Source organism: Anolis sagrei, chromosome Y, assembly GCF_037176765.1.
Source record: "Anolis sagrei isolate rAnoSag1 chromosome Y, rAnoSag1.mat, whole genome shotgun sequence".
Classification (NCBI taxonomy): Eukaryota; Metazoa; Chordata; class Lepidosauria; order Squamata; family Dactyloidae; genus Anolis; species Anolis sagrei.
In genome coordinates, this window is record NC_090035.1 from 7,735,312 (window position 1) to 7,750,918 (window position 15,607).

Consider the following 15,607-nt stretch of genomic DNA (forward strand, 5'->3'; position numbering starts at 1 on the left):
ACTGGTGGAGTTTGGGGAAAATAGTCCTTGACATTTTGGGAGTTGTAGTTGCTGGGATATGTAGTCCACCTAAAATCAAAGAGCATTCTGAACCCCACCAATGACAGAATTGGGCCAAACTTTCCACATAGAACCCCCATGACCAACAGAAAATACTGTGTTTTCCGGTGGTCCTTAGTGACCCCTCTGAAATCCCTCGTGACCCCTCCAGGGGTCCCAACCCCCACTGCTTTACCCTCTTTCAGAGTTCTGCTCCAAAGCCACTGGAAGCTCTGGGAGGACCTAGCAACAACTGTACCCCAAACTATATCATAACGAACCTCTTTAATAAATGTATCAAATGATATTCTTTGTGTATCTTATATTGATTGTAAATTGTGTCAATTCTTAAATGTACAAAACTGTATCAAATGTACTGTGAAGGCATTCATTCTCCAAGTGCCCCCTATTTGCATAAGATTCTGGGAAGAGAGATTGTTCAGCAATCAAAAAGTCCCTCTAGCGATCTCCTGAGCCAGATAAAATCGGTTCCTTTGTATATATGTGCGTGAGATAAATAATCCCTTTATCACCAGGATTTTGTTTATACTGTCTACCTGTTTAAATGTGACTGGTAAAGGCGAAAACAAGATGAATACATTAGCTTTCTGAAAGGGCAGCCAAGCCTTTGGTTACCCAAGATTGCCACCTTTTATTTTCTGGGTCTTGCACCTTGTTTTCTCACTGGACACTTAAATCAATTGAGGAATCATCTGCATACTCACGTCATCCTCGGTGTACCTGTTTAAACGTATCTCCTTCTACGTTCCACCTCAAAATTTAAGATTGTCTGGGGAGGCCCTGCTCTCAGCCCCACCTCTGTCACAAACACGGCTGGTGGGAATGAGGGACAGGACCTTCTCGGTGGTGGCCCACCGCCTGTGGAATTCGCTCCCCTAGGGAAATTAGGTCATCTACATCCCTCCTCTCCTTCAGAAAAAAAAGTTGAAAATGTGGATGTGGGATCAAGTCTTCGAGTGACTATGCTGACAAGGATAGTGACAATGAGGACAAATTACTATGGCAGTGGACTATGGACAAGCTTGATGGAGTCTCCGATCTCAGAATCTCGGCTAGATAGGGCCATATGGCTGTTATAGTTTAGTATATTTAATGGAATTGATTTAATGATTTAATTGTGTGCAATTATTGGTTTTATTATGTATTGTTATGTACTCATGGAGGCATTGAATTGTGCCATCTGGAAGCTGTCCTGAGTCATAGAATCATAGAAGCAAAGAGTTGGAAGAGACCTCATGGGCCATCCAGTCCAACCCCATTCTGCCAAGAAGCAGGAATTTTGCATTCAAATCACCCTTGACAGATGGCCATCCAGCCTCTTTTTAAAAGCCTCCAAAGAAGGCGCCTCCACCACACTTCGGGGCAGAGAGTTCCACTGCTGAACGGCTCTCACAGTCAGGAAGTTCTTTCTCATGTTCAGATGGAATCTCCTCTCTTGTAGTTTGATGCCATTTTTTCGTGTCCTTGTCTCCAGGGAAGCAGAAAACAAGCTTGCTCCCTCCTCCCTGTGGCTTCCTCTCACATATTTATACATGGCTATCATATCTCCTCTCAGCCTTCTCTTCTTCAGGCCCAGCTCTTTAAGCCGCTCCTCATAGGGCTTGTTCTCCAGACCCTTGATCATTTTAGTCGTCCTCCTCTGGACACATTCCAACTTGTCAATATCTCTCTTGAATTGTGGTGCCCAGAATTGGACACAATATTCCAGGTGTGGTCTAACCAAAGCAGAATAGAGCATGGGGAGCATGACTTCCCTAGATCTAGTCCGTCTAGTCCGGGGTTGAGAAAGGCAGGGTACAAATATTTGAAATAAATAAATAAATCCTCCACAGGGACGTCTCTGCAAAGGGCTTAACCTTTGAACTTGCTAATAATCAGTTATTCTTCTTCCTGCCATGGGGATCCCCTCCTCCTCTCTGTGATGTCAGAGAACCCCCTGGGCAATCCTTGTGTGGATCCCAGACTGCCCATTTCTCAGCCAATCAGGGGAAGGCACAGGAAGTCTAAATAGCCATCAAAAGTGTATAAAATGTCTTGTATTTTTCTGTGAAGGTACGTTTGCACATTTTGAGCACTGACTCAATACTTGCATCCCTTTGAGCCAAATTGTAATAAACCTCTGTAGTTTGCCTTCAAACCTGGAGTGCTTTGTTCTCTGTCATGGCTGATCTGGTTTAGCAGATGCTCACCGGGCATGGACATTCTTAACTGTGGTCCTAGCTAAAATCACTACACTCCAACACAACTCAACTGTAATGCTCTCAGTCTCCTTTGTAGAGAAAAAAGTGGGGTATAAACAAAAATGGTGATGATGGTGGTGGTGGTGGTAGTGATGTCTGGTAGAAGCATGTCAGAAGAGATCTGACAGCTCAATGAGCTGTCAGAATTTGAAACACATCTGTAGGCCTTTCTCTTCTAGCAGGCTTACCCAGGCAGTTTTAATCATGAATTTTAAACTTGTGTCTTGTGTCCACTATATTTTAAACATTTTCCATGTATATGTATGAGGGTTGAATGAAAAGTAATGCTTCCACCTTCGTTACTTGGGTTTGAATGGGAATATTTTAATAAATCAAATGCAGAAATAATCCTTAGAATGTGCTCTTTAACTACCACTATTCAGTTTTCCACATAATCACTAGACAATTGAGTACATTTCTGCCAAAGATGAACAAGTTCTCTAAAGCCGTCATGGAAGAAGTCTACACTCTGTTTCCGCAACCACGACCTTACAGTTCTCTCAATGTCTTCATTAGAAGCATAATGATGTCTCTGCAGATCTTCTTGCACAGTACTCACATTAACACAATCACCATAAACAAGTTGCATTCTATGATGAATCTCCTTGGGGTGACACATTCTGCTATCAAGAATTCAATGACTGCACCTTGCTTAAGTCACATTGACCGACCGTCTGCACAGGGTTCCATTCTTCACACTTTAACAACACAACTGTTCAATGCCAAGGCTTCCCGCCAAACTGAAACTGTACTGAACAAGCCAGTACCTTCCATATACCAGTACTGCCATCTGTTGAGAAGTTATGAAGGTGGAGGCATTACTTTTCATTCAACTCTTGTATATGTGTGTGTGTACATATGTGTGTATCTTTAGAAAGACATTGTAATATGTGTATTTTATATAATTATGTGTTTTTAGCTGTGCTGTAACACACCTTGAGCCATGAGGAGAGGTGGGTAAGAAATAAAACAATGATGATGATGGTTTTTTCCGAAAGGGTAACATTCACACAGAAGCAAATTAATTCCTCTTGGTAAACATAAATCTGTTCATTTATGCCCTCTATTAATGAGTTTTAGAGTTGAGTGGAGAGTGTTTCTGAACTATTTATCTTTCTCTTCCCAAGCAAATCGGAAATGGAGGACTGTATGGAGACCTTGAAGGATGAGGAAGACGCACTGTGGGAGAACGTGGAGTGCAACCGCCACATGTTGACCCGCTACATCAACCCGGCCAAGCTGACTCCTTACCTTCGCCAGTGTAAAGTTGTCGATGAACAAGATGAGGATGAGGTGCTCAATTCCCCCATGCTGCTCTCCAAAATCAACCGAGCAGGTAGGAACAAATTGGTTGATATCAAAGTCCGGATTAAAAGAGCTATAAAAAAGATTTAATTATATTTTAGCTTTTGTGTATTTTAATTATCTGAGTTCTGCTCAGTTATCTTGTCAGTGTGTGATATTCTTTCAACCCGTCTCTTAGGTCGACTCCTAGACATTCTTCATACCAAAGGAGAGAGAGGCTACGTGGTCTTCTTAGAAAGCCTTGAATTTTACTACCCAGAGCTCTATAAATTAGTGACTGGAAAGGAACCGACAAGACGCTTCTCCACTATTGTTGGTAAGTGTCTTACCCTCCAATATTTCACAGATGTAAACTGAGACATGTGAGGCCAAGCAATGACAGAATGTGGTCAAGATGGCAAAAGGTATTGATGAGGAAGAACTCATTAGACTAGGAATGGATGCAGCAGTTTGCTTTTCGTTGAGTCCACTGGGAAGGGTTCCAACCCAGTTTACCTGTCTGAACATACCTCCCTCTACAAACCACCAAGAATATTAAGATCATCCGGGAAGGCTCTGTTCTCGGTCCCACCACCTTCGCAGGCGTAACTGGTAGAGATGAGAGACAGGGCCTTCTCTGTGGTGGCCCCTCGGCTGTGGATCTCCTTCCCTTATGAGATTAGATTGGATGGCCTTAAGTATTTTCTGTTGGTCATGGGGGTTCTTTGTGGGAAGTTTGCCCCATTTCTGTCATTTGTGGGTTTCAGAATGCTCTTTAATTGTAGTGAACTATAAATCCCAGTAACTACAAATCCCAAATGTCAAGGTCTATTTCCTCCAAACTCCATCTGTGTTCATATTTAGGCATATGGAATTTTTGTGTCAAGTTTGGTCCAGATCCATCATTGTTTGAGTCCACAGTGCTCTCTGGATGTAGGTGAACTACAACTCCCAAACTCAAGGTCAATGCCCACCAAACCCTTCCAGTGTGTTCTGTTGGTCATGGAAGTCCTGTATTCCATGTTTTGTTCAATTCCATCATTGGTGGAGTTCAGAATGCTCTTTGATTGTAGATGAACTATAAATCCCAGTAACTACAACTTCCAAATGTCAAGGTCTATTTTCCCCAAACTTCATCTGTCTTCATATTTGGGCATATGGAATATTCGTGCCAAGTTTGGTCCAGATCCGTTATTGTTTGAGTCCACAGTGCTCTCTGGATGTAGGTGAACTACAACTCTCAGACTCAAGGTCAATACCCACCAAACCCTTCCAGTATATTTTCTTGGTCATGGGAGTTCTGTGTGCCACGTTTGGTTCAATTCCATCATTGGTGGAGTTCAGAATGCTCTTTGATGGTAGGTTAACTATAAATCCCAGCAACTACAACTCCCAAATGTCAAGGTCTATTTCCCCCAAACTTCACCAGTATTCACATTTGGGGATATTGAGTGTTTGTGCCAAGTTTGGTCCAGATCCATCATTGTTTGAGTCCATAGTGCTCTCTGGATGTAGGTGAACTACAACTCTCAAAATCAAGGTCAATACCCACCAAACCCTTCTAGTGTTTTCTGTTGGTCATGGGAGTCCTGTATGCCATGTTTGGTTCAATTCCATCATTGGTGGAGTTCTGAATGCTCTTTGATTGTAGATAAACTATAAATCCCAGTAACTACAACTTCCAAATGTCAAGGTCTATTTCCCCCAAACTCCATTTGTGTTCATATTTGGCATATGGAATATTCATGCCAAGTTTGGTCCAGCTCCATTATTTGTTGAGTCCATAGTACTCTCTGGATGTAAGTGAACTACAACTCTCAAACTCAAGGTCAATATCCACCAAACCCTTCTAGTGTTTTCTCTTGGTCATGGGAGTTCAAAAGCAACATTTGATGTGAGGATGAATTTTCTTGACTCTGTTCAATGCAACATTTACTACTTCTCACAGGCGTTATTGTGCTGAAGTTGGGTACATTGGTTGCCACTACCTTGTTGCCATTGTCTGTCTCTTTCAGTAGAAGAGGGTCATGAAGGGCTCACCCATTTCCTAATGAATGAGATCATCAAGCTGCAGCAACAGCTGAAGACCAAGGATGCGCAACGCTGTGAGCTCCTGGCCAAGTCCCGCCAGTTGGAGGACGAGAGGAAGCGGATAAAGCTCAACAAGATAGAGCTGCTGACCTTCCAGGAGAGGTACAATAAAATGAAGGAGGAGCGGAACAACTACAATGACGAACTGGTCAAGGTTAAAGATGAGAACTACAACTTGGCAATGAGGTATGCCCAGCTGAGTGAAGAAAAAAACATGGCGGTGATGAGAAGCCGAGACCTCCAGTTAGAGGTTAGTGGTGGGGCAATGTGGTACATGGGACTCTTTGGCTGCTTTGTGTGCAACTGTGATGCAAAGAACATTGTTTTAAAAGTGTTCTAAGGGTTCTGAGGAATGATGGAGGAACTTGTTGCCCTTCAGATATGGGACTACATTTCTCATCAACCCTATCAAACCTGACCAATGGTGAGACATGATGGGACTATCAACTCATAAATATCTAGAACAGTGTTTCTCAACCTGAGGGTTGGGACACCTCGGAGGGGTTGGGAGGTGGTTTCAGATGGGTTGCCAAAGACCACCAGAAAACATATATTTCTGATGTTCTTAGGAACCCTTTTGCAGAGAAGGCTGAAGATCTTGCTTCTTGTCCTTCTCCTCCTTTTTGGAAACACAGGAAATCCTCCCACCATGAGCCCTCCTCCACTGTCATTGAGGGAGGGCTGTTTCTGAGACTCCAAGCGGGGAGGGGAGAGCAGGCGTGCTCAGCACATGGCAGCGTGGTGCACATGATGTAAGCGAGGGAGAGCGTGCAAGTTTGGAAGGAGGCTTGCATGGAAGAGTCCCTTCAAAGCATGGGGATTCTGTGTGGGAAGTTTGGCCCAATTCTATCATTGGTGGGGCTCAGAATGCTGGGATTTATAGGTGAACTATAAATCCCAGCAACTACAACTTCCAAATGTCAAAGTTTATTTTCCTCCAAACTCCACCACTGTTCGCACTTGGGCATATTGAGGATTTGTACCAAGTTTGGTCCAGATCCATCATTATTTGAGTCCACAGTGCTCTCTGGATGTAGCGAACTACAACTCCAAAACTCAAGGTCAATGTGCACCAAGCACTTCCAGTATTTTCTGTTGGTCATGGAAGTTCTGTGTGTCATGTTTGGCTCAATTCCATTATTGGTGGAGTTCAGAATGTTCTTTGTAAGTGAACTATAAATCCTAGCAACGACAACTCCCAAATATCAAGGTCTATTTTCCCCCAAAATCCACTGGTGTTCACATGTGGGCATATTGAGTTTTCATGCCAAGTTTGGTCCAGATCCATCATTGTTTGAGTCCACAGTGCTCTCTGGATCTAGGTGAACTACAACTCCCAAACTCAAGGTCAATGCCCACCAAACCCTTCCAGTATTTTCTGGTAGTCATGGAAGTTCTGTGTGCTAAGTTTGATTCAAATACATCAATGGTGGAGTTCAGAATGTTCTTTGTAGGTGAACTATAAATCCTAGCAACTACAACTCCCAAATGACAAAATCAATCCCCCCCAATCCCACCAGTATTCAAATTTGGGTGTATTGGGTATTTGTGCCAAATTTGTTTCAGTTAATGAAAATACATCCTGCATATCAGATATTTATGATTCATAACAGTAGCAAAATTACAGTTGTGATGTCGCAACAAAAATAATTTTATGGTTGGGGGTCACCACAACATGAGGAACTGTATTCAGGGGTCATGGTATTAGGAAGGTTGAGAACCACTGAACTAGAGCTCAGAGCTTGCTTGTCTTCCCAGTCAGTGGACAGATCTGCAACTGTGAAGTCCTGCTGTAGGAATTGCACAGCCTTCCACAATTGCAGCTCCCAAAAATCCACATCATTGGCCACATTGACCAAAGTCAGTAGGGAATATTAGTCAACAACATCTAGTTAAATGGTTCTTTCTGCAAATAGAAACTTGTGTTTAGCAGAAAATAGTGCAAGAATGCTGTTTTTGGAGGAAAAGGGCTGCTTTTTGCCCAAAACAACATTTTACCCAGACAAATACTGTGCTGGTACGGCTGTACCAGGAGCTCCAAATTTATTTGCTTTGTATTGAGTGTTTGCTTGCAGTCCAGGGTTTCAGGGGTTCTGCAGAAAGGTGGCTTCCTTTGGTTGTAGTCATAGGGCAAGTCACCTGTCCATCATCGTTAAGTTTTGGTTCCGCCTCTTGCTCAGAGCAATTGGGAAAGGAAGGGAGCCATTTTTAAGTTAGTCTCAGCAAGGAAAGCTAATGTAGAGAACATGTGCAAGCTTCCCCTGTACAAAAGCTTCAACCCTTAAGACTTTCTGGGGGAGAACAGTCTTAAGAGCACCCAAAGATTCTAAAGATTTCCAGGGAAACAGCCCTATAGCTTTGAAGAATTTCGGAGGGAACAGTTTGGAAGACCAAAGAACTCCAGCTGGAGAATCTACTGGCCTTACTGGTAGGTCCACTTGGTGCTCAAGAAGCAGTTCGACCCGGTAGCGGAGTCCACATCAGTAAGGATTAGATTACAGTCAGCCTGGGAGAAGTTACAAAGGGGATTTTCCTTTAAAGTAAAGATTCAGTTATGAAAGACAATTGCCTGTCCTTTGTGGACAAGTTTAGGAAGCCACCAGTTGCATAAAAGCCTGGAATCACTTGTTTGACTTTACTGAAGACAAGAGAAGTTTCTGTTTGATTGTTCATTAATAAAGCACTTTGTTATACTTCATAAGCCATCTAAAGATCATTTGTGGTGGAAAATCTCTGAGAACTTTTCTTCGGGGGGCCCTGGCTTCCCGCTGAGCTAAAGTCCTGTTCAAAGACAATTATTTACAGGCCCAGTGCGTGACAGAACAAATACAAAAATAAAAATGTCAAAAATGTGCAAAAACTCTTGTAAATCATCCAACAGTTTGAAAAGTATCCATTCTTGCATGCAAGTATAAAGAAAGAAAAGTTTTACAACTCCAGATTCCTTTGTTTTCATTTGATAATTCACAGTGCCATTTGCGATATGTGAGCTGGAGGCACTGTGCATGAAATACAAGCTATTTATTTGCGCACTGAGTGGCATCTCCATTACTCCTGGAAACGCCGCTACTAGAGGCATAGCCTGCCTTTTAAAAAACTGACTTATTTTGTCTTTTTTCTCCTCTCTCCATTTGTGGGACTTTGCTAGATTGACCAGTTGAAACACTGGTTGAATAAAGTGGAAGAGGAGTGCAAGCTGGAGAGAAACCAGTCCTTGAAGCTCAAGAATGACATTGAAAACCGACCCAAGAAAGAACAGGTTCTGGAGTTGGAACGGGAAAACGAGATGCTCAAAACCAAAATTCAGGAGCTCCAGTCCATCATTCAGGTGAATAAGGGAAATTCAAAAGAGCAGTATGTAGCATTTGGTGCAGATTTCAAAGTCCAAATCAGTTTGGCTGCTTTTCTTTCAAGTTCCTTGGGCTGATGTTTCTGGAGGTAGCCGTGACAGAAATCTGGAAAGCCCTAAAAGGGTTGCTGAAGATGATTTGTCAGGTCAGGTCAAATTTCAGAGCTGTAGTGAGCTGGAAATCTATAACCAGGCAGATGGACTTTGTTATAGATGACCAGAAGCTAACAGCTGCCCAGTGGCATGAAAAGGGTTCTTTGCTACAGATGACTTGTTGGCTATTTTCTTCATTCCCTTTGCAGCTTGAGGCTGGGAAAAAAATATATGAGAACACACCAAGGGAATTAACTTTGTTGCTAACCTGCTTGTACAATTCTCATTGCCGCTTAGGGGGAGATGAGTTACACTTGTACATTTTGGTTTTCTTTGTTTACTTCTGCACCTTGGGAATCCATCTTCTATTGGTCTCAGCCTGGGAGGGTGTTGGGGTTCAGCCTGAGTTTGAACTTGAACCTGATTCTCTGTTTGTTCCTCCTGATGCTAATGAAAGTATATTTACTGATGCTAGTGGAAATGTACCTTTTGATGCCAATGATCCTGAAATTAGTGAGGAAGAAACTGCTGTAGGTTTGGAAAATGCCAATGTTCCTGAAATTAGTGAGGAAGGAACTTCTGTAGATTTGGAAAATGAAAGTACCAGTGTTCATGAGAATGTTTCAGAGGGAGACCTTGAACTTTCCCTCCCTTCTGCACCTGTTAACTGTAATGACAACAGAAGGGGCCAAATTTGGGAAGACAGAAGTAAATCACTCAGTTTGCGTCGATCCTCCCGAATTCAAGAATTAAAAACATTGGCTTCAAAACAGAAGGGCGGTTCACGGAACCAATTCTTGAGTTTTAATTGCAATACGCCGGGCTGATTGTCTCAGTTCAGGCATCGTTTCAGAATTGATGAAGACCTTGGCAGTTCTCCCGGTTCCCTGGCCATAGTTTGGGAAGATTTCTAGGATATCAAGTACGGTTAGTGGATTGCTAACAGATTCCAGTATTTCCCAGTGAGGCTTTTGGTTTTGCTTTGTCCATTTAAATTCATGTTTGCTGATTTTGCTGTGGGTTTTGACTTGCATTTTTCTTTTATTTTGTAACCATTTTTCTTCAATAAAAAAGGATTGTTTTTCACAGCCAAGTGTGGTGGATAGTTATCTTAGGGCCTCGTTCCCTGCTCTGGATTGCAACAGAGGGGTGCACACTGATCCAGATGCTCTATGTGGGCATCAATAAGGATTTGGTTTGATTGCTGGCGAAAGGGATAAGACTTCGAGTCCAACCTATTCTCATAACCACGTCCCCTTCTACGAACTGGCATGGGCATTAAGATCTGCTGGAGAGGCCCTTCTCTAGGTCCCATTACCTTCTCAACTATGGTTGGTGGGGACGAGAGAGAGGGCCTTCTCCGTGGTGGCTCCCCAGCTCTGGAATACCCTTCCTAAAGAAATTAGATTAGCCCTCCCTCTCCAGGCTTTCCATGTAGTCTAAGAACATGGGCATTAAGATCTGCTGGTGAGGCCCTTCTCTAGGTCCCATCACCTTCTCAACTATGGTTGGTGGGGACGAGAGAGAGGGCCTTCTCCGTGGTGGCTCCCCAGCTCTGGAATACCCTTCCTAAAGAAATTAGATTAGCCCTCCCTCTCCAGGCTTTCCATGTAGTCTAAGAACATGGGCATTAAGATCTGCTGGTGAGGCCCTTCTCTAGGTCCCATCACCTTCTCAACCATGGTTGGTGGGGACGAGGCTGAGGGCCTTCTCAGTGGTGGCTCCCCAGGTCTGGAATACCCTTCCTAAAGAAATTAGATTAGCCCTCTCTCTCCAGGCTTTCCATGTAGTCTAAGAACATGAGCATTAAGATCTGCTGGTGAGGCCCTTCTCTAGGTCCCATCACCTTCTCAACACCGGACACGAGAGAGGGCCTTCTCAGTGGTGGCTCCCCAGCTCTGGAATACCCTTCCTAAAGAAATTAGATTAGCCCTCTCTCTCCAGGCTTTCCATGTAGTCTAAGAACATGGCTCTTTAGACAGGCCTTTGATCCTAAGAAATCCATGGTCAACATGATGAATCATTGGTCCCATCACCTTCTCAACTATGGTTGGTGGGGACGAGAGAGAGGGCCTTCTCAGTGGTGGCTCCCCAGCTCTGGAATACCCTTCCTAAAGAAATTAGATTAGCCCTCTCTCTCCAGGCTTTCCATGTAGTCTAAAAACATGGCTCTTTAGACAGGCCTTTGATCCTAAGTAATCCATGGTCAACATGATGAATCATTGATAGTATTGGGTTGTTGTAGGTTTTTTTCTGGCTATATGGCCATGTTGTAGAGGCATTTTCTCCTGACATTTCGCCTGCATCTATGGCAAGCATCCTCAGAGGTAGTCTCTGCACAAACTGTTGGCGCAGAGTTTCAGCAATTAGGTTATTTATTTATTGGGTTGTTGTAGGTTTTTTCTGGCTATATGGCCATGTTGTAGAAGCATTCTCTCCTGACATTTCGCCTGCATCTATGGCAAGCATCCTCAGAGGTAGTGAAGTCTGTTGGAACTAGGAAAAAGGGTTTATATATCTGTGGAATGACCAGGGTGGGACAAAGGACTCTTGTCTGCTGGAGCTAGGTGTGAATGTTTCACCTTGATTAGCATTTGATGGCCTGGCAGGTGTTTGGTGTGGCTTGTTAGTGCCTGGAGCAATCTTTTGTTGAGAGGTGATTAGATGTCCTTGATTGTTTCCTCTCTGCAGTCATGCTGGCCACATGACCTTGGAGGTGTCTATTGACAACGCTGGCTCTTCGGCTTAGAAACGGAGATGAGCACCTCACCCCAGAGTTGGACACGACTGGACTTAATGTCAGGGGAAAACCTTTACCTACCTTTACCTATTGTCTGTTTGTGGTACTTGGAGTGCTTCTGTCAGCCACCCTTTGGGGAGATGGTAGCGGTGTACAAATAAATATTCATTATATTATTATAACATTTCTTTGGATTCCCAGTGGTTGTGATATTGGACCTCATCAACAAAAATGATGGAATGCTTCTCTGAGGTGCATCATCTGCTGCATCATTTGTTGTGTTGCGGTGTGCCTTCGAGTCCTGCTTGGTTCTGACGTATGAGACTTATTTCCATTTCTGACTTATTTGGATCCTAAGGCAAATGGTTTTCTTGGCGTGGTTTGTTCAGATGGGGGTTGTCATTGCTTTCCTCTGTGGCTGAGAATACGTGACTTGTCCAAAATCATCTGATAGGTTTCTGTGGCCAAGTGGGACTCCAACACTGGTCTCTCAAGTGTCCTATCCAAAAGCTCAACCCACTACACTAACACTGGTTCTCCATTGTTTATCTTCACTAAAACATATGCTAAAGCAGTAAAACCTTGTCAGTGTCCAACACCAAAAGGGCTCTTGGGGAGACCCAGAACTTCACCCCATCCCAGATTTTGGCAAGGTTTCTGTGAAATCCCATGAAGAGAAGAAGCTCAACCAGTTGTAGAAAACAGTGGAATTAATCATGCAACAAGGGGAAATATAAATTATGCATGTTTTGTATAATTTATACGGATTGCAGCTTTTCCAGTAAGAGAACATTCAGTTCAGAGTACACAGCAGCTGGTTTAGATAATGCTTTTCCTGTGTGTCCAACCCAGTGCAATACCTCTCATAATTTTTCCTTTTAATGGCCCTGCAAGGAAGGCAGAAAGGCTTGTGTTCACATGCTGTGTAAAAGATGGCTGAGGCTATGAGAATAGTGGTTGGCTTGACGGGAGCCAATGCCTTTATGGCTAATATAAGGCAGTTTGGATTGGAGAATTCAGCCCAGTTACTTGAATCTAGGATATGTTCAATGAGCCATGGTTTGTATTAGTCATGGTTTGTTGCTTAAGACTGCTGTTGCATGGGAGGTAACCAAGTTGTAGTTTTTCCTCCTGTTCCTGGTGTTTCCTGCCTCTGGTGCAAAGCGATGGTTTTAAACTGTCTTAATCTTCGTTCCTGTAAAGCTTAGGCTGGTTATAAGCTTCTGTTGTCCTTTGGACTGTTGGTATAATAATACGGTTAAATGCAAGTCAGTTTTCAACAGAGCACATTGTGATGGCATGCCCGAGCCTTTGGGAAAACTATATTGTCTGGCTTTCCTCGGGGCTATATGTGGTGTTGGAGGAAAGTTCTGAGAGTGCCTTGGACTGCAAGAAGATCCAACCAGTCCATCCTCCAGGAAATAAAGCCCGGCTGCTCACTGGAGGGAAGGAGACTAGAGACAAAGTTGAAGTACTTTGGCCACATCATGAGGAGACAGCAAAGCCTAGAGAAGACAATGATGCTGGGGAAAGTGGAAGGCAAAAGGAAGAGGGGCCGACCAAGGGCAAGATGGATGGATGGCATCATTGAAGTGACTGGACTGACCTTGAAGGAGCTGGGGGTGGTGACGGCCAACAGGGAGCTCTGGCGTGGGCTGGTCCATGAGGTCACAAAGAGTCGGAGACGACTGAACGAATGAACAACAACAACAACATATGTATACCTTCTGTTAAGATTAAGACCCTTTACCGACACAGGCACTTTAGGCAAGGTGAAAAGATAACCAAAATGAATTTACTGAAACAAGATGAATAAAGGGTTAACTCCACCCGGGTCTATCACAAAGTAACTTAAAACAACACACTACAAAAGGAGAGTTTGCTGGTTGCAGTCATCTTTCTGGAGTCTTTCCTGCCTCTGGTGTAAAGCTATGGTTGTAAACTGTCTTAATCTTCGTTCCTGTAAAGCTTAGGCTGGTTATAAGCTTCTTGTCCTTTGGACTGGTGGTATAATAATACTGCTAAATGGAAGTCAGTTTTCAACAAAGCACATTGTGAAGGCACGCCCGAGTCCTTTGGGAAAACTATATTGTCTGGCTTTATTCGGGGGCTTTCTGATACCTTCTGTTAAGATTAAGACCCTTAGTAGACAGAGGCACTTTGGTCAAGGTGAAAAGATAACCAAAATGTGTTTACTGAAACAAGATGAATAAAGAGTTAACACCACCTGGGACTATCATAAGGTAACTTAAAACAATACAATACAAAAAGAGAATTTGCTGGTTGCAGTCAATTTTCTGGAGTCTTTTCTGCCTCTGATGTAAAGCAATGGTTAAAAACTGTCGTAATCTTCGTTCCTGTAAAGCTTAGGCTGGTTATAAGCTTCTGTTGTCCTTTGGGCTGGTGGTATAATAATACTGCTAAATGCAAGTCAGTTTTCAACAAAGCACATTGTGATAGTACGCCCGAGTCCTTTGGGAAAACGAAATTGTCTGGCTTTACTCGGGGGTTTTCTTATATCTTCTGTTAAGATTAAGACCCTTAGCTGACAGGCATTTTAGTCAAGGTGAAAAGATAACCAAAATGTGTTTATACCCAGGACTATCATAAGGTAACTTAATACAATACAATACAAAAAGAGAATTTGCTGGTTGCAGTCAATTTTCTGTAGTCTTTTCTGCCTCTGATATAAAGCAATGGTTATAAACTGTCTTAATCTTCTTTCCTGTGGAGCTTAGGCTGGTTATAAGCTTCTGTTGTCCTTTGGACTGCTGGTATAATAATACTGCTAAATACAGCAGGTGTTAGGAATGCCTGTTTGGATTGCTTGGACCTAGGATTCCAGACAATATCTAAGCCTCTGTAGCTCTGCTGCAGAAAGAGGAGGAGTCTAGTAAGAGCTCTATACAGGGAAATGGAATAGATGAACTAAGACTGGCCTCTGGGGGGATTTTAAGCTTCACCCAAAAACTGATACATAGGAAGGTCTCTGCACTATTGGGAAAGCCTATAAACAAGGGGAACTGAAGCAAAGGAGAGACAATACTTCACACACATGTGTAGATACAAGCATTATTTTTCAACCATTCTTAATCTGCCTCACACCTCCGCAATTTGGACACAGGAAGGTTAAGAAAATCATAGCCAAATTAATGTTCCTGTTGCTTCACAGCAGCCTCGTCCCTCCTGAAGCAGAAAGTGATGTGTTGATTTTCATAACCTCATTAAGATCCAAGCAACCCTTCAGCCGATCCAAGGACTGAGCTCTGTTTTAGGTGTGCTCTGCTGCGGAGTCTAGAGCGACGCTCTCCGATTCCCTTCTGCTTGGTTGTAGTCTTCCCAGGAGAGGCATTGTAAATAGTAATTTGGAAGGTTGAGAGCGTTAATCAGCATGACTTACTTGAGCTTAATCACTGGTTGGAAATGAGGCGGCTGAGAAATAGAGCTGTAATTAATTGGAGCTACACCTGACTGTGGGTGCAGGAGAGACACGACTGCGCAATTACTCACACTCCCATAAGAGTACATCCAACTTCTATGTAAGCCTGGTTGCCATAGATTTGCAAGAAATCCCATCATGAAAGCCAAGCTGGCTTCTTTCCTCATGAAAGCCAGGTTGGCTGCTAGAGGAGCAAAGCAATTTACTATCCTTTTGGCAAGAGCATGGAGGACTTCACAAGACCAACCGAAGTTACAAAGCAAAGGCAAGGTGGCAACTTTTGCCTCTATTCCAGGTATAGAATAGTTGAA

The 15,607-nt window shown here is 43.2% G+C and overlaps 1 protein-coding gene across 1 annotated transcript in view; it reads left to right on the forward strand.

Moving 5' to 3' along the window:
* Window positions 1-15,607, forward strand: part of LOC132782166 (caspase recruitment domain-containing protein 11) — a 177,620-nt gene that overhangs the window by 64,292 nt on the left and 97,721 nt on the right. The window contains exons 3-6 of the mRNA XM_067461883.1: window positions 3,428-3,636; window positions 3,784-3,921; window positions 5,600-5,925; window positions 8,824-9,003. Of these exons, the coding sequence (XP_067317984.1) occupies window positions 3,438-3,636; window positions 3,784-3,921; window positions 5,600-5,925; window positions 8,824-9,003 (843 nt within the window). The 5' untranslated portion in view covers window positions 3,428-3,437. The remainder of the gene's footprint in view (window positions 1-3,427; window positions 3,637-3,783; window positions 3,922-5,599; window positions 5,926-8,823; window positions 9,004-15,607) is intronic.